This window comes from Eumetopias jubatus, unplaced genomic scaffold, assembly GCF_037043125.1.
Source record: "Eumetopias jubatus isolate StellerSeaLion01/CBP00866 unplaced genomic scaffold, mEumJub1_p1.0 scaffold_1, whole genome shotgun sequence".
Lineage (NCBI taxonomy): Eukaryota > Metazoa > Chordata > Mammalia > Carnivora > Otariidae > Eumetopias > Eumetopias jubatus.
The window spans coordinates 129,917,407-129,944,383 of record NW_028274807.1 but is presented as its reverse complement, the minus strand read 5'-3'; the positions used below and the strand labels follow the sequence as shown (position 1 = coordinate 129,944,383).

The 26,977-nt window shown below is 45.0% G+C and overlaps 2 protein-coding genes across 9 annotated transcripts in view; one reads left to right on the top strand and one right to left on the bottom strand.

Moving 5' to 3' along the window:
- Window positions 1-498: 498 nt before the first annotated feature.
- Window positions 499-26,868, bottom strand: BTD (biotinidase). Of its 4 annotated transcripts, XM_028099258.2 has the most exons (6): window positions 26,419-26,868; window positions 25,837-25,981; window positions 23,999-24,156; window positions 8,150-8,414; window positions 3,068-3,217; window positions 499-1,959 (listed from the first exon to the last, which is right to left on the bottom strand). In XM_028099258.2, exons 3-6 carry the CDS (start codon window positions 24,007-24,009, stop codon window positions 787-789), a joined length of 1,599 nt encoding a protein of 532 aa, XP_027955059.1. In that variant the 5' UTR covers window positions 24,010-24,156; window positions 25,837-25,981; window positions 26,419-26,868; the 3' UTR covers window positions 499-786. The 4 variants fall into 4 exon arrangements, with proteins under 4 accessions (XP_027955059.1, XP_087882379.1, XP_027955061.1 ...); XM_088026253.1 differs by lacking the exon at window positions 25,837-25,981; XM_028099260.2 differs by lacking the exons at window positions 23,999-24,156; window positions 25,837-25,981.
- Window positions 26,636-26,977, top strand: part of HACL1 (2-hydroxyacyl-CoA lyase 1) — a 52,805-nt gene continuing 52,463 nt past the window's right edge. For 4 of the 5 annotated variants that reach the window (XR_003608446.2, XR_003608442.2, XM_028099256.2 and 1 more), the window contains exon 1: window positions 26,636-26,885. Coding sequence is in view for 2 of the 5 variants with exons in the window: in XM_028099256.2 (XP_027955057.1) it covers window positions 26,796-26,885 (90 nt within the window). In the remaining 3 variants the exon portion in view is untranslated. The remainder of the gene's footprint in view (window positions 26,886-26,977) is intronic. The other variant, XR_003608445.2, reaches the window with a different exon arrangement.

The following is a 26,977-nucleotide window of genomic DNA, read 5'->3' as shown; positions in this document are numbered from 1 at the left end:
GTTAGCATGATTTATTAAGGTTCCTGGAATCCCTGCATGAGACACGTTGCACAGAAAGAATCCTCTTACTCCTACTTTCCCACTGCTGCCCCTCTCTTCAGCACTTCTTTCCAGCCTCCTCCCTCTCGCGCTTTTTCTCTCTCTCTCTCTCTCTCTCGGGCACTGTGCTCTTTCTTTCCAGTTATTATGAGTCCTGCCTGACACATTCCATTTATTGACAGAAAGACAGATGGAAGGAAAACTTCCCTTCTATTTTTAAAAGCTGCTTCAAGATCCACATTTCTGATGTTGCCGATAGCTCTGGCATTACCATTTCATCTGGATAGAATTCTGCTCATCCAAAACGGAAAAGGGCCCACGCAGCCATTTCTAATACAGCTCTGGCTCTGAGAGTTTGTTTCTTACCTTAGACAGTGTTTGAGGCTTGAGATACTTGTATGTCCCACGTGTCTCTTGATCGACAACAAGAACGAGGAAAGCACACCCAAGACCCACCGCTTTGTGGATGTGTAAAATATAAAGTGACATTTATTTTTGTTTTAGCTCTTAAAACCAATTGTGAAATGAGAGATTTGCCAGAGGAAGACATGGCTTGGAAATGATAAATGTGAGCAGAGAATACCAGAAAAGATTCATTAATTCACATGGGAGAGGAAGAGACACTGGGGGAATCAGCCTCTCCTCCTTCATCCCACAGCTCCACAATGGGCTCTGGGCCAGAGACGTGGTGCCAGGGCTTGTGAGCTGCAGCCTGGGCAAGTGCAGGGCCGCCCACCCCACACCGCCCTAGTCCCTCTCATACAGCCGCCCGTACAGAGCTGCCGTCACCAGGCCAGAAGACAGCCCCCTTTTCCTCAGGAAAGAGTAGTCACTCTCCCAGCCAAACTGATCAGGGGTTTCCAGGGTCATCCCTGAGGTAAGAAGCAGAGGAAAGACATAGGAAGTACTGAAGTTCCCCCACAGGTGAAACTCAAATCTCCCTGTGGCCTCTGTGATCTCCTGCCCACAGGTGTCAAAGCCAAGACCCCCACACTTGACCAGGGCGCAAGCTTGAACGTAGTAAGTGCCATGCACAGTGTGAAGACCATCAAAGACCCCCAGGGCATACAGCTCCTTGGACAAAGTGGGCCTCTGGTAAAGCAAATGACAGCAGAGGCCATTTGCACAGACACGGAGGTAGCCTTCCCTTCCCCACACAGGGACCAGGGTAAAATGGTCATACATCATCTCAGAGTGAAATGTGGGAGGAGCGTTCATGTTCCATTCAGTAGCTCCATCACAGTGGACTTCCTTAGCATCCTTTTCACAGTATGGATCACCTGCCAAGAGTTCTAAAAACTTACTCTGGGATGGGTCCATTTTCTCCGTGGCATTCTCTGTACCAATGAGACCCACTGGATTTTTGGCTACTTGTGCAATTATAAGATGACCTCCAGAGTCTTCCATGTCATGGTGCCAAAAGGACTTCAGAGGGCTGTGTATACCACTTCCGGTCATCCCCAGAGATGGGTGGTGGATGTTAGCGGCTAGAAAGTTGATGCCAAAAGCAATGGCAAAAGCTCTCTGAATCTGAATGGCTGCCAATAGTGGGAGCTGGTTCATCCAGGCAGTCGGGTACACAATGTGCTTCACCTCAGAGTCTCTGAGGAGACTAATGGCAGGGTCAAAGAACAATATATCAAAGCAGGTGAAGATGCCAAATTTGCCAGCAAAGGGGGTATCAAAGATGCTATGATCCACTTTGAGAGGAGCATCAAAAGCTGCCTCAAAGTAGAGGTTGTGTTTGCGGTAGCGCTCAACAAGGGTTCCATTATTGCTGAACACGACATTCGTGTTAAACTGGTATCTTCCATCCTTTGGGCACCCTGGGTCGTTTCTATGACAAGGCTGCTTTGTCCCTAGATTGGCCACCACAAACATATCTCCCTTGATGGCCATACAACTCAGGCGCTGGAGGACCTAAAGAAAAAAAACAGTATAAATAAATGAATTTTTTAAATCCTGCCTTTGTCTTATAATCTTAAAATAGAAAAGTACCTGTATTGTCTATAATATGTAAATGGCTATCATAAATCAGTAAAAAAAAAAACACTGCAAAAAGTGTGCACAGGATTGAAGAGGTGATTCACAGAAGAACAAATATGAACATCTGAGAAGATACTCAACCAGATTAGTGATGATGAAATGCAAATTAAGATAATGAGATATCACTTTGAACCTTCATAAGATTGGCAAAAATTCAAAAGATTATTCTATCTTGCATTGACCAAAAGGTGGGAAAACAGGCACTCAGACTATTACTAGGGAAGTAAAGTGAAATAGAGATCTTTTGAAAGGGAACTTGGTACTCTTCAAAATAATTTAAAATGTGCATATTCTGTAGCTGAGAAATTCCATTTCTAGCGACTGCCTTCAGCTCAGATCATGATCCTGGAGTCCCAGGATCGAGTCCCACATCGGGCTCCCTGCTCAGCAGGGAGTCTGCTTCTCCCTCTGACCCTCTTCCCTCTTGTGCTCTCTATCTCTCATTCTCTCTCTCTCAAATAAATAAATAAAATCTTAAAAAAAAAACTTGGACATACGAAAATATGTGTACAAGGATATTCATTGCAACATAATAGCAAGAGTTTTTAAAAAGGCATATAGTATGCTAAAAAAGAGGATGTCAATACAAAATGTGTAGAAAATATAGTTGGATGCACATCAAACTGCTGATGGCAGTTTCTGTAGGAAGAGAAGTAGGGTGATGGGTGGGGTGTGTGTGAAGATGGGCTTTGATTTTTTTTTTTTTTTACTTCTGATGTGACTCGTTTGTTTTCTAAGCATATATTCATGTATTTCTTGTGTAATTAATAGAACAATCCAGAGATGAGCAAAGGCCCCATAGTACCAGACATTCTTTAACTGAATGAATATGTAACGCAGGGAGTTTGGGGAGTCTGGCTTTCCGTTTTAGGATCCTAGGATCTTTCAGTTTCATTTAACATGCTTGGCTTTTGGCCCCCGGCTTGACTTATCTCTTCATGCCTTCAGCCTACTGAGGAGGATGGCTGGGGCCCTCACGTACCTCTGTGTCATTGAATCGGCGGGGCTCCAGGCATGGGTTCCACCTGACCAACCGGGGAGATGGCATGAAGTCCAAGAATGGGTAAACAGATGTTCTTGTAAAGTTGAATCCATGAATGCCATCTTCTGGAAACACTATAATCTGTACGCCCTGTAAGTCAAACACATCAAAGTATCGCATGTTATCAAAGAACAGGAAGCCCCCCTCCTTTGATTTGTTCACTCTTTCGTTCACTCGTCTGACAGCCATCAAGCAGCTGTTCTGTGCCAGGAACCAGAGCTATAAAGAGGGCGGCTGGACTCTCCTCAGGGATCTTAGTCTCAGGGAAGCTGTCTCACTTGGCCTAATGGTGAGGGAACACAGAGAGGGCTTTAGAAACAACCATTAGCTGTACCTGAGGTCGTGTCAGGGAAGGAGGGAATGAGTGAAAAGGGAGCAGAAAGCGGGCATTTGCCAAGCAGCAGGTCAGGAGGGCTGTGGAGTTCCTGAGAGTGCAGGGGAGGATGGGACACAGTTCAAAGGCCTCCGATTCTGGGCTTCGTCACAGAGGGGGTGTCTCCGGTCCCGTGGTTTCCACTCATTGTGCATCTTAATCGGATGGGGCCCTTCTGAATAAAACACTGTTCAGGGGCGATGCTGGGTCCCACTCCTAAAAAGTCTGCTTCATTTGACTGTCAAAAGGTCCCCAGGTGATTCTTTTCTTTTTTTAAGCTTTTATTTATTTATTTTGAGAGAGAGAGAGAGAGAGCAGGGGGAGGGGCAGAGGCTGAGGGAGAGAAAGAATTCCAAGCAAACTCCACGCTGAACAGGGAGCCCAATGCAGGGCTCGGATCTCACGACCCTGAGATCATGACCTCAGTTGGATACTTAACCAATGGAGCCACCCAGGGGACCCTCCCCAGTGACTCTAATGTGCAGCCAAGTTTAGGACCCACTGGGCTGGTGGGTATAAGTCTAGTATGTTGATTTCGGCCTAGAAATAAGGATTTGCTCTGACTTGCAGTTCTCCAACTGGGGATGAGGAGGCTCCCTTCAGAATTCTAACAACCGCACAGGCTTTGTCCCACACCTGGAGACACCCTAGGCTCCCTGACTGTGATAGCCCGGGGCACCTGTGACATCTGCAGTAACGTAATGAAATCCAAACAAGTGGGGTGCCCTCAGCTCTCATCATCAGGGCCGCCTTCCCCTGCTGCTCTCCGCTTACAGCTTAAAATGTCAACGTGAAAGGTGGAGGAGGAAGGCAGAGAAGGTATGAATAATCTAAAATGAGAGGCAATTTGAGTCACTTATTTCTGGAATGCACTGCAAACTTTATATTTTTTCTGGTTAAAAAAGCTTCGAAAGTTTAACTGTAGGAAACTCAGAAAACAAAATATTAGTTAATATTAGCTTAGTTTTTCATTTTTTCTCTGTATAATTGAGATTGTAAGTACTTATAAATAATAAAACAAGACATGTTTTCTTTTTTTTTTTTTTTTTAAGATTTTAGTTATTTATTCATGAGAGACAGAGGAGCAGAGAGAGAGAGAAGCAGAGGGAGAAGCAGGCTCCCAAGGAGCAGGGAGCCCGATGCGGGACTCGATCCCAGGACCCTGGGATCATGACCTGAGCCGAAGGCAGACGCTTAACCATCTGAGCCACCCAGGCGCCCAAGACATGTTTTCCATCTTGACTTTTCTCGCTACCTAGAATCTATGTCAAGACTACACAGGTACCTTCAGAAATATCATTTGCAATGGGCACATTCTATTTAAGAGGCCACCCCAATTCATCCTTTATCAGTGGACATCTGTCTGTATCATTCCCAAATTTTGGTGACCGTCTGCATTCAGGGGGCTCAAAACACTGAATGAGGGTTGTTCACAAGTCTTTGGGTCTCTGATTATTTCTTTAGAATGAAGTCTTATAAGTGAAAATACTGGCTCAAGGATGTGGAGAGTTTTCAGTTCTTTACACTGCCAAACAGCTTTCCAGAGAGATGATCCAAGTAAATACTCCGTCCAGGAGACTGTAAGATTGGTCATCTTACAGCACCTTGTAAAGCAAAGTCTTTGCAAACTGGGAAATAAAGCAAGATGAAGACGTCTGCCTTTCTAACATACGCTAGGGTACTGTTTACCAGGCTCAAGGATTATTTATCTAGTGAATGTATCACTGTTTGGCTTTGTTATTTAATAGAAGATCACCTCAAAGATGATAATTGCATTGCCCTGTAGGATTTTAGCCAGTTTTGTATTGATTCGCAAATTCATTTCAACATTCATTTGACTAATATACTTCTGTTCCTCAAATGCTCTTTTGACCAGCTTTACCATCTTACTGATTTCTTTATTAATCAATGAGTTAAATGACAGCTTTGACCCATGGCCATCCTATATTTGTATTAGAGTCATGTTTTTAACTTTTTGAAAATTATACTTGGACAAATGTTTTCCTTTATTGAAAACAAAACTCTGAGAACAGTGAATGGTTCCCTTGGACAATAGCACTTAGATTATGTATACATATTAGATTAATACTAAGGTTAAATTGCATTTCCTGAATACGTATTTTCCAGGAATGAGAAGAGGAACCAAACCTGAGCCAGGGCAGAACTTTGGGTCTGATGTGATTACCACTCCATCTAGAAAGCAATTAGCACTCCTGATAAATGAGCAATTTTCTGAAAGACCTCGATGAGATCAAGAACTCATTAAGCTTGCCACCAATCCAGGTGACTGACCAGCCTAATATCTTAAGTTGGACTCTTGTCCTTCCCCAGAAATATCTCTACGAAGAGAGAAATACTTCCGTTGGCTTGTTCAGGAACTCCTGTCTTCCAGCAAGTTTGATATAAGCGTTTGACACATGCTTGGCATCAGTGTGTCTCAGAAGTTGCTGTAACACATATAACCACGCAAGGGAGCCGAGCTATCTGTAAGCACTAAAAATGATCAGATCAACAGCTTCATCCCGGCCCTTGGACCACACACAGAGAAGGGACGATGACTTGCAGCCGGCCTGGGTTCAACAAGAACATGGCATAGGTTTCCTTCGGGGGCAAGTTATCGAAAGGCAGGGAAATACTACAGTCGCGGTCTCTGGGGCTTGGTACGGCATTTGCAAATGTCTTACAACGGTCTTATGGACAGGATGGAGAAGCAAGAGGAGGTTGATGTTTCAGTGCTGTGCAAGCAACCTCCTCTGCACGGAATGCTCTGGAGTGGATCTGTGTCATCCAGAGGTCTGAGGACACAGCCTGGGATTTTTTTACACTGACTTCAGCGAAGACATCAGTGAGGTGTGTATCAAATGTGTGAATGACGTGAAGGCAACTGATAGGTAGGATGTCAGTAAAGATCCCCAAATAGCCCGACAGGCTGGAATGATGACATTTCACAGCAGAAATGTGAAGTCAGGCGCTCGGGTTAAAGACATGAACTTCGTAAGTACAGGATGGTAATTGGCAGCATGTGTGTCTGTGTGTGTGAAAAAGGCTCGGGGGTGTGAGTGGACAGCAAATGCCTTATGAATCCACAATGAGAGGTGTCTACCAACAGTTCTCTGGGGACAACGTCTCACACGGGAACGGTGCTAGACCTCCTGCACCCTGCCCTCATCAGACAGGCTAGGGAGAAGTTTCCACAGCTCTGGGCACACAGAGAATCTGGAAAGTCTTTGGTGGAAGGGCTATGTAGCCTGGGGGAGAGATGCCGGGTTTGGGGGTGGGGGACTGGGCCATGACGGCCGTCCTCAAATCTGAGGAAGACAGGTACACCGCAGTAAGGCCCTCAGTCGGCTCTGTTTAGCCCGGAGGACAGAAGGATGGGAGGCAGCTGCAGGGAGGCCGACTGTTCATTGAACACAAGTCCCCACTCTCTCATGAGACAGTGAGTGCTGGGCTACAGAAGGCGTTCAAGGAGATACTGGATGTGGGGCTTTGAACAAGAGAGTGTCTCCCATCAGAAGCAGCTGGACCAGGTCTTTAAGTTCTCTTCCAATATTAGTTTTATAAGTGTGTATATTTTTAAAAAATAGCTTATAATTTTACACACACACACACACACACACACACACACACACACACAATGGGTTAGAATTTTTAAATGCAGCACTAGAGAGTGGCTGTCTCGGCAACCCTGACCGCCCTAAACAAAGACAGGACTGCTTGGGGCCGGGCCTGCTAGCCTCACCTGTTCTGGCCTCGAGGCTCACGGACGAGGGAGGTTGTGCTCACATGGGCTTTACCTCCTGTCAGGCAGGGCAGGGCCTCCTCATGAAGCAGCGCTTGGGCTCCCCACCACCAGGTGAGAGTCCAAACTTCCCTTTGGTTATGGGTTTCCCAACAGGGCACTTTCTTGCGGTCACATCTGGCACCCACATTTCCCCCTGCGCCCCACCCTTCCTGGCGGGAATGGTGCGTGTGGGCCAAGCAGGAAGCCTTCACAAAGGCTGGCACCGACCGCCCTTTGTCCATCTCCGTTATGTCTGCACTGAGTTCTCAGCCTGTTCGTGGTCTAGAACAGGGACCAGAAACAAGCCCCAAATAATCTGAAGGTGGCAAACAGCAGTCCTGCAGATGCTTACCATTTTCAGTGCCTCAGAGAGCATCACAGACCCTCATGCCTGGTAGTTTCCAGATTTTTTCTGTGCATGGGAATCCACTGGAGAGCCTTAAAAAAAACCCCAGTGCCCAGCCCACAACCACCTCCCCCACCCCTCACCCGATTCTGCAGGTATGAGACCCCGGCACCCACTGGGCAAGCAGTCCCTCTCTGCACAGCCACATCGAGAACCAGGGATCTTCTCCGGGCTTCTCAGCCATGAGGTGAAAAGCAGCACCTGGGGTATAATGTCGATGGATGGATTGACTCAGCAGGTCGGGGGCGGTACCCAAATTCTGCACTTCTCACAGGCTCCCGAGGGCTGGCGCCCCAGCTGGTGCATGGACCACTGAGTCGCGAGCCCCTGGCCAACTGACTACTCCTGCTCCGCTTTACCAGCTGCACTAATTTTCCAGAGGGGCTGCAGGAACCACCGACCGAGGGGCCCTGTTCTACTAGACAAGCCGGTGGGAGTCCACCCCAGAACATTTCTTGCCTTTTGGGCTGCGATCATCACTTGCTGTTCATAGATGTCGAGGTTCTGGTTCATCAGCTCCAAGGCCTGCTGGCGGCTCAAGAGAGCCAGAGGGTCGGGAGTCAAGATTGACTGGTGCTCGTACACGGCGGCCATGTAGTGTTCAGCCTCATGGTGACCGGCCACGCGGGGCTCCTCGGCGTGGACTCCCAGGGCAACCACGTAACAGCCGCAGAGGAAAAGAGCAAGCTGGAGGCCGGCCCCAGACATAACGCAGACCATAAATCTGGAACGTAAGGAGGCAAGGGGAAAACAGCTGAGTAAAGAATCCTGCCAAGAATGTAACTTTTGCAGCTGTGATTTATTAGTCCCAGCCATTAAACCTACCCGCCTGATACTGCAGCTCAAAGATTTGTTTCATGTGCCTAATAAAAGAGTATGTGTTTCTCTCCAAACATGTAGCGAGCTACATTTAAAATGGCTCGCGGTGTGAGTCTGGTTTTAGAAGGTTTCCAAAACAGACCCAGTGTTTGCCACGATTTTCTTACCCAGGGTTCAGCAAGATGCCAGCACATTACCACTCACCTTCCTAGCCACGCACTGAAGTTTTAGGCAAGAATGATTACTGTGTTTATTTTACGTAATTCTGGGACATAGTCCACCTCCCACCACCTGCCCTCTGTACACACAAGCATGTCGGCCATCTACAGCTCTGATCGTTGTGATCCCGATAACACAGCTTGGCTTTCCTGGCCATAAAAATCCCATGGATTAAAAATCTCCCAGCCTTTCTTTGGTCAGTAATGAATATAAAGGGTAAGTCCTTCTTAGCACAGCATTCTTTATTTGGTGCAGAGAAGCTGCTGACTTCTACTTAAATGCCAGGATCTACTCTCTGTTATGGGAAGGTAAAAAGAAGTCTCCCAATCAAAGCACTTTTTTCCTCCTCCCTGAATTTACAGTTATCAGTGCACATCATCACCTTCCCAACCTCCGTCTGCAATTCCAGAACTCTTGCTCCAAAGCCTAATCGCTTGGAAATAAAATCCTTCTGCAGTGATAAAATGCAATTTTCCAGAAAATGAGCTAGTATTTTTTAGAAAACATACCAGACTTTTCTAGAAAGTAAATTCCGCTTTGTAGGTGCTACCATAAGAGATTAGAAGTAAATTAGGACACTGACAATGACACTTCTGCGTGCCGTTTTTCCCAAGAACAGGAGTTTTTATTTCTAATAGTTGTGCGTTACAGCGAATAGTCCAATTCCACCTTGAAAAGCAGCCTGGCCTCCCGGCTGGATGCCCTCCCCCCGACATGCAGATTCTCCAGGGGCTGTGCCAAGGCCGGGCCACTTGCTCTGTGGAGAGGTTCTGGGGCTGACCAAATGCCTAGGAATCCGGATTAAACATGAAGATAACAGAGACGAATCAAGGAATCCTATCACTGCCTTTTAAAAAGACAGCGACACCCTGTCCAAGTCTGACTCATAACTCCCATGTTTGCATTTTAAAACCAAACTCTCCAGGCCGCACATTTCCTCTTATTTTGCTCTTAAAAGTTCCAGAAACAAAAATAGCCACAAGTATTTTCAACAACAGAACAAGGACGAGGGATGCTCAGTCGGGATCCTTGCAAAAGCAAACGCTTCTCAGGCAGAGGGGGGCCCATCCTGCCTGCCTCACTCACGCTGTTACTTCTTGCCCCAGGGAAAAAGTGCACCACATACCAAACCCCGGGACTTGCTGCCATTCATCTGGGACACTGGACAATGTCTGAAGATTAGAACAAGGCGCCTTTGAGTAAGCAGTCATGAGTTTTTGAGTAAGAAACAAAAGTATAATTGATAAGCTCTCTTATTTGCCTCTGAAGACCAGCAAGGAATAATTTTAACGGTCTCGAAATCTAGTATCCATTCTCCCTCTGGCTCCATAATGATGATAATGGGGCGTGGCCTGGGGGGGGGAGTTCATGTTCAAAGACACATTCCCTGTATTTCTCAAGTATTAGGCCATGGCCTCACTAAGAGGTGGGGAGACTGAGGCTGGGGGTGGGGAGCGTGGTACGAACCAGTGCCCGGTGGAGCCAGGTCAGGAGTTCCTGGGGCCCAGAGCGTCCCCGTTCTCAACTAAGAGCAGTGTGTCTCCGATTCACTTGGGGACAGAGGACATGTGTTTAACGTCTCAGGACCTGCCACGTAGTGAAACCAGGAAACTGGAGCCAGCAACATACCACATTTCTTTCTGTTTTGAGAAACTAAAATTTAGATTATTTACAAAAGGTGCCTGGTAGGAGAGCTGTAAATGGCAATCATTTGTGTATGAACAAAGGTGGGTTGATAATAGGAGGTTAGGCAGATTCTACCAGGTATTCAGGCTTGAAAGAAGCAAGCTTAATGAGCTAGGAGAGAGGGAGTAATTATAATAAAAATAGCTACAACAGTTTGCCCTTCCTGAAGAGTGGGGAAATAGCAGCCAATTGAACCAAATTGGCTAATGCTGGCTTTCCCTCTTTATTTGGCACTGCACAAATGTCTCAGAAAAAAACAAACAAGGCCCAAGGCAGGGACTTCGAAGGGCATACCAGGTGGGGGGGGGGCAGTTTTCATGGGGCAGGACATCATCATCCAGACCTGGTTTCCAGGGGTTACCAGGGGCTGGCTCACAACAGAAAGCACAGGTGGGCTGGGGTGTGGGGGCTCCCTGGGAACAAGAAGGTTCTGGAAGTCCTGGTGTTCTTGGAAACCCAGCAACAGATCTCTCTTTAGAGCTGGCCAGGACCTGGACCATAAACAAAATGGTGAGTAGAGGTGTATGCTCAGCCTCAAAAGGTAGATACACACCCTCTTCCATTGGAGGGCGTTTGACGGGCAAGGTCAAACTGCAGGACAGCCTGGCGTGAAGGACCCATCTAGGTGACAATGTGCCTCCATACCCTGCTTGGTCCACTCTGCTCACCACAACCCTCTGTTATGGGGGCATGGGCCCACGGGGTGCCCTGAATCCCCCTGCCAGGAAACAGCAGAGCCTGGAGGGTGCTCACTTCAGACATCCATGGCACACCCGACTGTGAGCCAGACACAGGTAGAGATGTCAGGGGTACAGCCCTGAACAAGCCGGCCCTTCCTCAGCTAGCCCCGCCTCAGGATGGATGGGGAGACGAGCCACAATCCAATCAATCCCTAGGATGTCAGATGGCAGCAAGTGCAGAGGAGAAATAAAGGCAGGGAAGGGGCCAGGGAGGGCCTGGCCTAGGTGGGGGACAATTTTAAACAGGAGGGTCACAAAAGGCCTCAGTGAGGTCTGCCAAAGGTGGGAGAGGAGGCCATGTGGATGCCTGGGGGGAGTGTTCCAGGCAGAGAGAACGGCTGGGTCAGAAGGTCCAAGTGGGCACTTGCTGAGTGGCTTCAAGAAACAGCAAGGAGAGCAGCGGGCTGGAGCCCAGGGCAGAGGAAGGCAGCAAAAAAGGAAGTCAGAGAGAGAAACAGCAGGCCCCACTCCCTGGTCTCTCACACCTCCCTGCAGTTGCCCCGTCCTCTCCATTCTCCTCCTGCTGGAACAGCCCAGGAGACCCAGTTTAAGTGTAAGTCAATCATGACACTCCTCTGCTCAAAGTCGTCCAGTGACTCCCCACTTCACGCAGAGGAGAAGCCACAGACCTTACAGCATGACAGTAGGCATGATCCGGGAGGCAGGAACTCATTGACAGGGTGGGGAGAGATTTGCTGGAGTGACATCTTTAAGCAAGCATCTTGATCTTTTAACTGCTCCCGAGAAGCCCCCGCTTCTCATTTCCCCATGAAAAATATTCCTCTGACCCTAATCCTGATCAGGGAGATTCTTGTGATCGGTGAGAAAAAGAAATCAAAGTCTAAATTACATGGCAATCTATTTTGTGGAAATTTGGTAACATGTCAATCACCAGTTATTTTTATACACGTGAACTTTTATTTCCACCCTGCTAAGTGATTCATCTTGATAACTAGCTGTATTTTCTTCCTTGCCATATTATTACAATAGTATCTTTTGCAATAAAATGAAAGGATTATTATTAAGATGCTCTTAATAAGATAATTTCAGAGGCAGGCATACACATTTAGAAATTTATATATAGAACTATTGATCATTTTTATAAAAGATCTTGTCATTCCTTACTTGTCAGGGAGAATAACAGTCCCATGACTGGGAAAGGAGGCAGGAAAAGTCAGCAAAGGAAATGGCATATCCTGTGCAACAAAGCTGGAAGGGCCTGCCAAGTCGTTAAGGAACCAGCACGGTCCATGTTTCTGTGTGTATCTGACAGAATGCCCCCAAAGACACTGTAAGGTTCCAACTGGTTTAAAATTTATTCTCATGAAGGTTGTGATAATCCTTGTCTACATTCTTTTACATAAGGAGAAATAATGTCCCATCTCCACCTAATTTACAGAATCTGAATTTAAAGAAATCCCCAAAGAGACCTTTTATTTCCTAGAAAGCCTCTTGTTTTCTGGTTCTCCCCATCTGCCGCTGCTAGTCGTGAGCTCGTCCATGACTGGCCCCTGGAATGGGAAGCCCCACAGCGGTTTTAGCTTGGACAGTTTCATGCAAACGTATCCACTGACAAGACTTGTGATGGCTCCGTCGGAAATGTCAAGTGTAAACACTTGGAAGTGGCAAGTGATGATGACATCAAGAGTCAACCTGAACTCAAAACAGCGAATAAATTACCCGGTCCTCTGAACTGACCTGCTAAGTTGTGATTTCACTTTTTAAAAAATTCCACCTATTGTTTTAAAAAAAGAGAGTGACGTACAGAAGTGTAACTTTGGACCAGACCTTTGATGAAGGCCTATTTCTGTCTCAATGACTAGTTTATCTTAGGACACCAAACGAGCAACTGAAGGATAATGACACTTGAACCTAACTATAAATCATCTCTCTTTTCCTCAAATGGGAAATACCTTCATAATTTAAGTCAAATAAAACTTCTCCCTGAAATGCCCAGGTGTTTAATGCAAGAAGGCGCTTTCTTTTTTTTTAATTTAATTTAATTTTATTATGTTATGTTAATCACCATACAGTACATCATTAGTTTTTGATGTAGTGTTCCATGATTCATTGTTTTCGTATAGCACTCAGTGCTTCATGCAATACATTTTTCATTTTCTTGGGCGGACAGAAAGAGCCCCAGCGGAGACCGAGTCTACAGGTGCACCACTGCCACCGTGTGGACAAACTGAGGATCATCAGCCCAGGTCGGTTTGCTCTTCAGTAACACAGAGCAAAGTGATTCTTAAGCAGTAAATGGACAGTGTTTTTCCTCCGTTCCTTCTCCTTTTCATTTATAACACTTCATCTATCTCTTTTACAGTGGAAAAACAAACAAAAAAAACAGATTTTCCCAGATGTGGGCCTCATGAAAGCTGTTTTTTATTTGCCATGCTCCCAGGACCTAGGGCATCTTCTGTATTCACAAGTTCTAAATTTGTTGCGATTTCTTCTCTCACAGTGGTACACTCCACAGGGTGTGACTGGATGTGCAGAGTGACATAGCCCATCCACAAAGTGACAGGCAGCACAACGAACGGGGAAACCTAGCCGAGTTAAGGGATCTATAAGGACAACATTTCATATCGACGCCACATTGCATTTTACATGTTACACGCTAACATTTTCAAATCATTTTAACATCCATTATTTCAGTTTATTTTCCTGTTGCATAAAGCAACAAAAGCAAATAGTAAAGTTCTATTCTCATGGCGAGGGAAAACTCCAGCACTAGTTAGTAGTGAAAATAGAGTGGAAACCAGGTCCCCTGGCTCCTGGTCCAGCCCTCCCAGCACATGTTGAAGAACTGGGGCCATTTATCCGTCAAACCTTCAAAGACCACTGGGCAGACTTCAGTTTAGCTGTGGCAGAAATAAGAGATTCACAGTAGCACTCACAGGGGAGATTCCAGGTGGTCAGACCACAGCAGGGAGCTCTCGAATGTGAGCATGCCTTCAGAGTCAACCTGGAGGGCTGGCCCCCACAGATCCCTATGCCCCCATGCCCAGAAGTTTTGATTCAGCCGGTGTAGGACGAGGCCTGAGAATCTGCATTTTCTAACAAATTCCTAGCTGATGCTGATACTGATCCTCCCAGCATGGGGTCACACTCGGAATGTCGCTGGGCTAGAAGTTAAAGGCACAGAGATCCCATATTCTGACTCCTATCTTTTCCTCACGTCAAAGACATGAGTCTGAACCATCACCTTTATTTCCCGGGTGCCTCCCCAATAGGGCGGATAGAGTTTGGGCTGATTTCCAAGTGTTTCCATCATATTTAGTGAGAATAAGCAGCAAAGTATTTAAATGCTCAAACCAAGGGAAAAAAACCTCCCCCAAACAATTAGGTCCATGTCAGCTAAAGGATTCAGTGCTTGTCCTGAGCCTTAACAGGAACATCATCATAGAACCAGGTTGTTACTGGCTCTCCTTTGTTTAAATAAAGGTCCTGATTTTAAAAGAATAAAACAAGGGCAACACATAGATATTTTGTAATATAAATAGAGAAGCCATCTCTACATTTAAATTATACATTTATAGATAAATACATAGGTAATCTGAAAAATCTCCTATGTTCCATAAAAATATGTCGGTTTCCTTCTCAAAAATGTTATCTGAAATCCTTAGGGGTCAAAACTGAATCACTGAGGATGGAAGTCTTAAACTGTGGTCCCAAGTTTGACCGGGGAGCAAGGAAAGAGCCAGAGAAGGCTTCCTCCGCTGCTAGTCAGTCTTCAGAGAAAAGGATGACAGGGCCACTTGCAGCCACTCTGAGGCTCTTCTGGAGTATTTATAGCTTCCAGTGAGGCTTCCCCTTCTTCATCCTCCAAGAATGATCATCAATTTCTCTGAAATAAGCCTCAATGACTGTCAGCATGGCATTGTTTTTCAAAGCCCTTGGAAAATGGAGAACCATTTCCTTGTTGGAAACTAGAGTCATTGGAGGAACCACCTTCTAGACCATGAAGACCTGAAGGCTGGACATCTAGGAGAAACACACCCAGTGCATGGAAAACATGATGTCCCAAAACCACAGGTCAAATTTTTCCAGGGATATGTGCTCAGGAATGTGGGCAATGGAAAGGCTCTTTGTGATCATTAAGTGTCTGGACACATCTCTAAGGCTGGAGCAGGTGAAACATCACCATAAGTCCATCTCCCCTGTGCTCTTAGATGCCAGTGCTCAGCAGTGAAAAACCAGATCCCAGGACCAACACGATGGTGGCGATGCCCTGGATGCAGACCATAAAGAACAATGGGAGGAGTACTACAGCCAGGGAACCAGGTTCCCCAGGGCAAAAGAACAATCCTTCATAAAATAGCCTGGAAACACTGAAAATGAATGATAGTAGGAAATGTGAAAGAGACAACAAGAACAACAAAAAGCGAAAGCAAAACACAGCACTAGACAAAAACATGCCAAAGTCCACTTACTTTCTCCTGCGGAGAAGCCAGGAAGTATATATTTGGAGGAGGCACAGTGAAGATCACCAAGAGAGAAAGCAAAAGGCAGGCAAATGAGTCCAAATGCTATGGGTCCTGAGTATCTAGAGAGGATACTCTTTTTGTTGTTGTTGTTGTTGTTTTAAAGATTTTCTTTATTTATTTGACAGAGAGAGACACAGCGAGAGAGGGAACACAAGCAGGGGGAGTGGGAGAGGGAGAAGCAGGCTTCCCGAGGAGCAGAGAGCCCGATGCGGGGCTCCATCCCAGGACCCTGGGACCATGACCTGAGCCGAAGGCAGCCGCATAACGACTGAGCCACCCAGGCGCCCCTAGAGGGTACTCTTGACACGACACGGTGGGAACGTGTGGGTGACCCTCAGCATAGGCGGGTGGTCAGTGGTATTCAGTTACAGGGCAGTGCACAATCAAGAATGACAGTGACCTTCTAGCCTATTCACTAACTTGGCTGTCTTCTCCACCCATGGTATGGCAAAGGTATAGAGAAATGGTCAGCATCTCCACCTTTCTCTCTCTTCCTGGAGGCACCGAGGGGGTTTGTTTTCTTCTGCTTTGGTTAGATCGGTAATTACATGTGTGCCTCTGGCAAAGGTCCCAGCCCGGCCACAGCTGCATCCTGGTTACTAACCCAAGTCCCGTTGCCCTATGCCCTCCAGACCTGCTGGAGGGCAGACCTCCGACTGGCCCTCCTATGTCCTGCAGCTTTACTTGGCATGAGGGTCCAAGTCTTCCAAGCGCAGGGCTTTCTGAGGCTGGCGGAAGTGTGGAGTTGGATGGGAAGGTCTCAGACTCTTCCGTGATTCGCTGGTGCTACATTCCTCAGCACTAGAGGCAAAGCAGAGAAGAAGAGTCTAGCACTTCTTCGGAAAGAGATTACTCCTAAACTTGAAGGGGACCAATATCCAGAGCGCGGATTTAACCCAAATTGATTTTGTCCAAAAGCCTACGTTCTTTTTATGTTACTGCACTCAAAACAATGGGAGGAAGCATTTGATTGAATACGTGACATTGGGATGACTGAATTACAAGCAGTTTTTAAAAAAGATTTTATTTATTTATTTTAGAGAAGAGTGGGAGAGGGAGAAGCAGGTTCCCTCCTGAGCAAGGAGCCCGATGTGGGACTCAATCCCAGGACGCTGGGATCATGACCTGAGCCAAAGGCAGATGGTTAACCGACTGAGCCACCCAGGCGCCCTGAATTACAAGCAATTTGGAATTAAGTTTAAACATCTTAGGCCATATACAAAAATGAACTCAAACTCAAGAGTTAACTATTGAATGATAGGAAAACTGGCATAAATTAGAATCTGATATCAGATACTTGATTAAACCACTTTCTAAAATTTGAAGCTCAATTAACATAATAGAAGAAACAGATTGACAAAAATTTATATGGAAATATAAACATCAAGACAACAGTTATAAACAGGCGATGAACAGGAACACATTTAAATGAGAAGAAAACAATCATAAACAAACACTGAAAGATTTTAAACTTATGTACAAAATAAACATTAACTGGTACTATTCCAAGGTATTAAATTTGAAAAAAATTAAGGTAAACTAGTAAAGTGATAATGAATAGCAATTTTTTACTGGGGGAAAAAAAAAGTTTGACAATTCCTCTTGTGAATTACTTTTCTGTAAAGTCTACTTCTGGAACTTGATCTTAGGAGTTATTCCAAAAACAAGTTAGTTGAAATGACAGCATATCATGGAAGTAAAGAATACAAGCTTTTGAGTTTCAACATATCCAAGTTCAAATCCTGGCTCTGATTTACTCATTTCATAACCTTGAGTAGGTTATTTGTGATAACTAAGCTTCCGTTTCTTCATCTCTAAGTCAGAAATGAAAATATCTGATGTAGGGGCACCTGGGTGGCTCAGTCATTAAGTGTCTGCTTTCAACTCAGGTCATGATCCCAGGGTCCTGGGATCGAGCCCTGCATCAGGCTCCCTGCTCAGTGGGGAGCCTGCTTCTCCCTCTCCCGTACCCCCCCTACCCTGCTTGTGTTCCCTCTCTCACTCTCTGTCAAATAAATAAATAAGATCTTAAAAAAAAAAGAAAATATCTGATGCAAAGTACTTAGTGTTCAATAAATGGACGCCAGCTAAAACGGAAGAATGACTCCCAACAGGTGAAAGTTGGAAACAAACAATATTCAATATGAACAAAGTTATGAATATTAATGTATATAAACCAGGTGGAACATTAAGCAAACACTGAAAAGACAGTAATGAAGACTCTGATGATGGACTATATTTAAAATGTGCTAAATAAACATAACAAAAATGTTTCTATATTTACAATGAGAATAGCTAAATAAAACGTACACATGTGAACAAAGACTGGAAAAGAATGTGAATTAACGAAAGCATGGCAGGTCATCTTATGGGGATTTAAAATGTTTTCTTCAACGTTACCCTGTTTTGCCAATAAATGAAAAACATAAGGAAAAAAAACAGACAGCTGAGACTTCTGGTGTACAGTCTGGCATACAAGGAGCCTAGCAGTAGCCATCCTATTATTAATAAGTCAAAACCTGAACGAACTGAAAACCAAAAAGTCTTAATGATTTCAGAGAACTGAGGTCAAAATTAGAGAGACAGACAGGTGGATGCAGAGGATCACCACTTAACTGGAGCAGCGACCTCCCTGGGAACAAGGACTAGCCCAGGAAAACTTAAACTGTAACTGACAAACTTTGGAGGCTCCGGGTGGACCAGCCGGAGAGTTAAACACTTCAGGAGGGCCAGGCTTTGGTGAGTTTTTCCTCCAGGAGCTCTACTAGGTTCTCACGGTGAGCACTGGGAAGAAATCTCATGTTTCTGGCAGGGAGAAGGGGAAAGTAGGGAGAGTATTCTGTTCTTCACACGGCCTGCCCTCAAGAGAAACCGTTTCACCTGAGCTAACCAATTAAGGTTGTATCAGAGCCTTACTAGCCCCGACGAAGGGCAAATACCCACCTCAGGCCTCCTCTCGCCATCCTGTGAACTTGTGAAGTTCACAGTCCGAGGCACAGGCTCTCTATGAGACTACCCCAACTCCAATACCCAAGTCCACTAGGCTGACGCTGGGGGAAGAACTAAGAGGGTATCTGTCAGAACAATCAGCTTTCCCCAAAGCCCTGCCCAGTGACTTCATTTAAACTGCTCTGGCCCCCAAGGGACTCAGGAGCGCTCCCAGCTACAAGGAAGGCTGGCAAGAATGCTGCATTACTGGGCGCCTGGGTGGCTCGGTTGGTTAAGCGTCTGCCTCCAGCTCAGGTCATGATGCTGGGGTCCTGGGATCGCACCCCACATCAGGCTCCCAGCTTATCAGGAAACCTGTTTATCCTGCATCCCTGCTTGTGCGCTCTCTCTCTCTCTCAAATAAATAAATACAATAAAAATGCTGTGTCACCACCTTGAGTAAGATCAAGTTTTGCCAGATAAAATACCAGAAAACCAAACTTTCACTGATGATACGATTATCTACAAAGAAACCCAAGAGACTCTATAAGCAAATTAATAAGAAAATACAGTAAAATACTTAGATTTAAGACCAACATATGAAAATTAATTGCATTCTAATACAGAGGCCCCCTAAAACTAGAAGATGCAAATAAATAAAAAGCAAGGTACTTAGGAATAAATAGAATAAGTATAATGAAATATTTTTATGGAAAGACATTGAAGAATAAAATAAATGGAGAGATATGTTTATGGCATAGACTCAAATAATATAAAGACTCAATAATATAAAGACATTGTTCTATCCAAATTAATCTACAAATTCAATATAATTCCATTTGAAATCCCAAGGAGTATTTCATGGAACTTGATAAACTGATTCTATAATATGTATGAAAGAGAATAAGGCCAAGAATAGAGCTGGTAGGCAGAATAATGGCCCTTTAAAGATGTTCACATCCTGAGGCACCTGGGTGGCTCAGTCAGTTAAGTGTCTGCCTTCAGCTCGGGTCATGATCCCAGGGTCCGGGGATCGAGCCTCGCATCGGGCTCCCTGCTCAGCAGGAAGCCTGCTTCTCCCTCTGCCTCTGCCTGCCGCTCCCCCTGCTTGTGCTCTCTCTCTGTCAAATAAATAAATAATATCTTTTAAAAAAATGTCCTATCTTAAAAAAAAAAAAAAAGATGTTCACATCCTAATCCCCAGAACATGTACATTGGGTTACATGGCAAAGGAGAATTAAAGTTGCTAAAGAGCTGACTATAAAATGGAGAGATTATCCTGGATTATGTGGGTAGGCTCAATGCAATCACCAGTGTCTTTATGAGTGAAAGAAGTATAAGAAGGAGAAACAGACAGGTTTTGGCCTGATATTGCTCCCCTTGAAAATGGAGCCAAGAATGTGGGAAGCCTCTAGAGGCTAGAAGGAACAAGACACGGATTCTCTCTTAAGGCCTCCAGAAAGGAATGCAATCCTGACGATACTTTAATATTATCCCAGGGAGACCCATTTCAGACTTCTAAACTATGAACTGTAAGATAATAAATTTATGTTGTTTTAATTTAAGTTTGTGGTTATCTGTTATAGCAGCATAGGACACTAATTACAATAGACAAGACGGTTTCAAAAGAACAAAGTAGAAGGACTGTCCTACCAACATAAGACTTATTTTAAAAAATATAGAAATTAAGATATGTAGGATTGGTGTTGGGATGTAAAAACAGCAGATTCCAGAGACAGACCATATATATATGGAAACTTGATATATGTCAGAGGTGACATTATGGATGAGAATGAACTATACCATAATGGACAATGGATATTTGGGGAGGTTTTTATAAAAAGATTTGTTTATTTATTTGAGAGAGAGAGCTAGAGAGCAGGAGTGGGGAGAGAGGTAGAGGGAGAGGGAGAAGCAGACTTTCCACTGAGCAGGGAGCCCAATGTGGGGCTCGATCCCAGGACATGACCTGAGCCGAAGGCAGACGCTTAACCAACTGAGCCACCCAGGCGCCCCTTTTTAACGTATTTCTTAAGCTCAGGGCTGGGTACATATGTATGTATCAATCCCTGTTCCTATTCATGTGTCTGAAAAATGTCATAAATGTTAAATATAGATACATTTTAAAGTGAATAAAACAATAAATCACAGGTAAGCTCCAAAGAGCTCAAAGGTTATGATACAGAAAGTTTAAGAGTTTAAGCTCTTCCTCATGAAGCTGTCCCTCACCTGGGTTACACCCCAGCAGTTCAACTCAGAACCCTGGGAATCAGTCAGAGATTCTGCCCTAGAGTGGATTCTTTGTTTTGCTGACACAGCAAATGGATCATGTTTGGTACAATTTAAAAAGCTAAAGGAAGCGGCTGTAATGAAGGCTAATGGCCACACAGAAGAAACACGAAAACAGACACATTTAACCACGGATACCATGTTTCCTAGCTGAGAGCTGCTGCCCCCTCTCCCATGGGCCGCCCGGCAGTGTGGCATTCTATCATATGGAGAAATACTAGAGAACAGTTTCTAAGCCCTTTCAGATAAATCTCTCATGTCCTCATAGCATGACATACAGTTGTACCATCTCTGGTGCACTTTACACGAAGTAAACATGTTTCTTAGTGATCTAATGATTATTGATGCCAAACTACCCTAAATTTAAATTTAAAAAAACAAAAACAAAAACAAAACCACAACCAAACACACAATGGATAGGCTAAAAGAGGGACATAACGTTTCTTCAGTTTCCTGGGGGTGCTTCCGGATCCAGCTCTGGGTCTGGCTGGCCACTAAAATGTGGAGCAAAGGTGCTTGCCCGTCCAAGTCAAGGGCAGAAACCCAAACTTTCTCTAGGTCACAGGACAACTGGGAAAAACTCCCAGCGCCAAGGCCCCTGCGAAGAGGACTTCAACCTGACCCTGACACCTCAATAATAAAACTGCTTTCCACTGGTTTTGCTTCAAGCCTATTTCTGAGCTTTGGTACTTTGCAGTCCATAAATTTAGCCAGAGGCAAACAAAATCAATTTAACCTATTTTACTCAAAGAACCATTTTATTATATATTTTATTTTCTGCTGTTCATGTTAATGTATTTCTTCCAGCACATTTCCTGCTGTACAGTTTTCGATGTTGGTTTTAAAAATAGTGTTCTACATAGATTTCCCTTTTTTGTTATTGTTGCTTGCCTTTTGATGGTATTTAAGATACTTGGTTTCAGTTTTATCTTCTTTTATTTCAGCCAATTTTCTTTTCTTTTCAGCCATTCTATAATATATCACAAATAACCCTAATTCATTTCTTCATTTGATAACCACTTTCCATCTTGATAAAATAGGTTTGTGAGATAATTTCTCACTGGTGCAGCTGGTGTTATGTGTTTTAAATAATCACAAGGATTTTTAGCGTCCTTGTTAGTTTACCGAAATTAAAACATACTATCCTAATTTGGGGGCCTCAGGAGTTACTACAACCTTTAGAAGCCCATGAGAACAAAGGCAAGAGAAATGCAGCTTAAATTAGATTAAATCTTTGTACAGCTTGCAGCCCACTGATAGATCCCTGAGACATGCACAGTGTGACCCTCCTCAAGTGACTCATGGCCGCCCTAATGCCTTCATGTTTATGTTTTATTAAAGACTAAAAATAACTTTATCTTAACAGCAGCTAGCCCCTCCCCCAAGGTCCCAAAAGCCTTGCTTCAAAATTCCTTAGGAACTTACTTTATCTCTACCCCGCCCGCCCCCTCAAACTTAAAAGTATATAATCAGCCACTCCTCACAACCCCGCGGCGGCTCTCCCAGCCCACGGGTCCTGTCCCCATGCTTTCATAAAATCACTTGCACCAAAAACGTGTCAAGAATTCTTAGCTATTCGCTCTTGGACCCAAAACTCTTCCAAATTTCATCACTTCGGCGCCCAATGTGGGGCTTGAGTCTTTTCATCGGAACTCTGAGCCTCAGTGCAAACTTGAAGAATAGAGTAATTCCTCTTCTCTTGCCTTTACTTTCATTTCAGAGCCTTTTCAAGGAGTGTGCTGGCTCTTACTCGAACGCTTTCACGTCAATTGCTCAGGCTGCAATCCTCTAGCCCCTGGCGACTCTTTGGGGAGGGAAAAGCCTGCCTTTTGGCTGGAAGTTAGTACCCCAGCCAGAATGGTAGTAAGACCCAGAAACTTGAGGCCCTCTCTTTATTCCTGTCCTCAGGCTTGGGAGCGCCTAAGTCACGAGGATGCCTGCCAATCTTAAGACTCCCATGTGAGGTTTCTTCCTCATTGGTCTAACGTGATCCCCTTCACATCTCGGGGTCTAGCCGCTTCAGGCCACGAGACTTGCACTTAGAGCTGGCCAAAACTAGTACCCGATTGAATCAAAATCCCACTGGGGACCATTTCCTAGGGAAGTCGGCTATAAGGGGGACTACATGTGTTGGAATGTTGCTTAGATCATGATGGATTTCTGTTTTACTGTTTTTCATCAATGTTCCCTACTAGCTACTGAAGTTACTAAATTGGGTAATTTCCCCTTGTAAAACTTTTCTGGTGTTTTCCATGGGTTAGAAATGGCAGGTTCTTCACAGCACGGCAGGGCATGGTATTTTGGTCAATTCACTGGCATCCACTTGTAGTCTAGAATGCAATGGGGAAGCAAGGGAACACAGGCAATCCCTCCTATGGGGCCTTTACTTTACAGCAGGCATGGTGATCAATGGTGATTTTGTTGGAGGGATGCCTCCAGTCACTTAGACACCCAGAACCCCTGACATATCCTGCGTGGGACACTACCCAGGAGTCAGGAGCGATTTTTGATAACGGACCTTCTCTAGGCTTCTTCGGTTCCCAAGGACTTTCCCATGGTATGCCTTTTAACCCATTGGAAACAATTCAGGATTGCAAAATTTAAGAAAGAACTGATCTTCTTTTCTAACACTGTATGGCCTCAATATGATCTACCAGATCTCTTCTGGTAGGAAACAAGGCAAACCGAACTGAGGTACCCTATGTTCAGCCTTGAATGGCCCTAAATCAGGACCCGATCTAAGGACCTCTTGCAGAATGTGTCTGGCTACTAATGAGGCTGATAAACTCCCTCCTGATATAGTGGATTAACATCTAAACAGACCTCCTCCAAAAACCCCAGGTGGCTGGAGGAAACACAGGCCCTCCCTAATGTAAGGGATGTTGACTGTCTCTCCCTGTTCCTCTCAACAGACTCAAGTTACTTTAGTTGTACACTTTGATGACTGGCTCTCCTGTTTAGAGAGCATATTATCATTATGTTAGCCTTGTCCTTTAAAAAAAATTAGACTCATTCCTTCTTTGACCTCCTTCCATGAACAAATAAACAAAAGCAAACAAAAAATTCCAATAAAACAGCCAACAAACAAAATTCCATGTCTATCACCGACGCAAGTCATAAAGAATATGGTTAATGCTTACAAAGTCTGCATGGGAGGGCCTTGGATAAATCACGGAAGAATCCTATAATCACAGTTGGATTGAAAGGAGTTGCTCCCAGTGCCAGCTAATCCTGGGCAGGAGGACCGTCATCACTTCTGCTCAATCATCAGACCAAGTGAGCAGTGGAACACTGCACTCTGAACCAAAGATATAAAGGTGAAAGCAAGTTTAAACAGTCTCATTGACTTTTCCCTTTGCTAAAGGACAAAATCCAGTCAGTTGAAAATTTAACCTTTTTGCAAAACCAGTTAATGTGAATTCAGGGGATTTGTTCCAGTTCATAGTACAGTTTTCACCACACTTTACACAGAGTGCTTTTGTTTGTGATTCTTTTGACACAGAAGTAGACACAAGGCCCACCAACTGACTAACCATCTACACAGTCTGTGGTGCCAATGTCAAACTAGCCTTGAACCTGTAAATCCAAACTAATCAACAGTATTACTCTGGTAACAGGAAATCACACATTTAATTGTTAACTGATGCCTCTAGCAGGGGTACAGAGCTAGTGGTTCCAAGATGGGCTGCAAATCAAAATAATGTAGCAGCTTTAAAAAAATATAGGTGCCGGGGCGCCTGGGTGGCTCAGATGGTTAAGCGTCTGCCTTCGGCTCGGGTCATGAACCCAGAGTCCTGGGATCGAGTCCCGCATCGGGCTCCCTGCTCCCTTGGAGCCTGCTTCTCCCTCTGCCTCTCTCTCCCTCTCTGTCTCTCATGAATAAATAAAAATCTTTAAAAAAAAATATAGGTGCCTAACTTGTTCTAACACACTGATTTAGAAAATACGGTGTAGGGCCTAAGCAATTGTATTTTTAAAAAGTTTTCCAAGTGATTCTGATGCAATGGGAGTCAAGCCTGTCACATAGGTACTAATATAAACAATACTACATGATAGAGGAGCTTGGTGTCCATGCTTCTCAAACAGAGACGGGAGACAAAGAACAGGACTACCCAAAGCCACACAAAGAACATTTTGCATATTTCTGGAATGTCAATTTCATTTGACAGGTAGTTTAAAATGTCATTTTTATTTTGCGTGGTGATTACATAGGTATATACAATTGTCAAAACTTATTTAACATTTAAGACCTGTACATTCAATTGCATGTTCATTTTACCTCATAAAAAGATATTTATATTAAAATATGGATACACTTTGGAGTGGAATGCAAGATTTGCATTTATGTTTTAGAGGAACTCTGAGCCATCAAAGAAATCTCCCTCTTTGATGAGCTGGCTACCTTACACAGGCTAGTCCCCAAATCCAGACAGGCCACTATTACACTCTCTTCTGTTTAGGGTGGGAGGTTAGGGCTTGAAATGCTGAAAGGAAGACCTTTTGGAGGGGCCCAGGACTATGGTTTGAAAATCCCTGGGCTTAGAAATCCTTTCACTTCCAATGCTTTTCATTCATTTCTCTACCCATGACCCACTCCCCTCTTCTCTCTACTTTCCACATATTACTTGTCTTTTTGCTTTAAAACACTCAAAATCCTCAAAAATTTAAAGTCACTCTTTGCTATGGAGATGGTTTAATGACTCGGAGTCTACATCCACAGAAATCACACATTGCAAGCATCTTTTTCTCCTCAAAAATGTGTGTGTGGTTTTTTTTTTTTAATCTTATTTTTGAGCCACCCCAGCGCCCCTCAAAAATGCGTTTTAAAAGGTTATCAGCTACAGGGACTGGTCGACAGGGACTGAATCTAAGAATTAGGAAAACCCACATTCCCTGATTTTGGAAAAGACAAGAACGGAGGGTGAGTGGAGAGGAAGAGTGGGTGAGTAGCAAGAGTTAAAGGAAACAATGGTCTTACTTTTAACTAGGTTCAGGGGCGCCTGGGTGGCTCAGTTAGTTAAACATCCAACTCTTGATACTAGCTCAGGTCTTGATCTCAGGCTTGCGAGCTCACGCCCGGCTAAAATAGCTAGGTTCAAGGGTTCCTCTTTCTCTCCGGTAGCCTAAAAGTACAAGTTTGGGATTCTGAGAAACGGTGTGAGCAGTTTACTTTCTGTCTCTTGCTTATAAATTCGGTGTCACCTATAATATTGGGGAAAGAGTACATCCGTTTATGGATTTAATTAACGTGCACTAGTTAATTACTATGTTTCACGAACTGCATAGTTGTGAAACTTCTTCAAAGTTACAAAAGCGTGTATAAACCAAAGAGCACGTAGCAAACGTCTAGGACTCCATCGGCGCAGAAACACAACACGACCCAAAGACAGCTTTGCACTACGCTAGGCTCTACCCAGCCCACCCGGGCCCCAGCAGCCTTTGCGAAGCCTGCCCTCAACCCCTAGAGCAAGGAGGGGGAACGGGGGGCGCGCGCGCCACGCCCCCTTCCACTCGCGCTCCTAGCCCTCCCGCTGCCCCACTATGCGCATGCGCCACTCGCCTTCGCAGGTGGCCGGACGGCTCCCGACGGTAATTGGAGGGGGGCGAGAGGCCTCCGAGGTTTGGCCTCTCACCTGCTTGGCATAGGCCGCGGACTCCTTCTAGTCCCGCCTTCTTCCGACGCTCTGACCCGGCGACTGCAGGAGCTGGGCAAAGGGCACGGTTCTGATTGGAGAAGGAGTGTGTTTACCCTGAGAGCCGACTAACTTAAGCCCCGCCTTTTCCTTCCCGCTATTTATTTTAAAGCGGTGGGTCGCCGTCGTCAGTTAGAGGACGGGACTTCACAGTTGGCGCGCGGCTGCCTTCTGACTTTGTTTCGCCGGGTCTCTACGGGTCAACTTGTTGACTGAGAGAGTACCTCGAAATTTTAGGTGGAAGATGTGGGAAAGTACCTTCGCCGAGAGTAGCGACAGAAGCGAGAAGCAGGTTTCTGGTGCTGAAGTCATTGCCCAGGCCCTGAAAACCCAAGTATGGTGACTCTCCTGCAACGAAAGGCTCCTACGGAAGCCGGCAGGGGGTGGAGACGTTGTCCCGCACACTTGGAGAGCGCTAGGGTGGGA

What these genes read in the sequence shown, in the direction of transcription:
- BTD (XM_028099258.2), bottom strand. An exon ending in TGATGATCGCAGCCCAAAAG is followed by an intron (nt 3,218 to 8,149) that starts GCAAGAAATGTT and finishes TTTGACTTACAG; the next exon opens with GGCGTACAGATTATAGTGTT. An exon ending in GCCGATTCAATGACACAGAG is followed by an intron (nt 1,960 to 3,067) that starts GTACGTGAGGGC and finishes TTTTTTCTTTAG; the next exon opens with GTCCTCCAGCGCCTGAGTTG.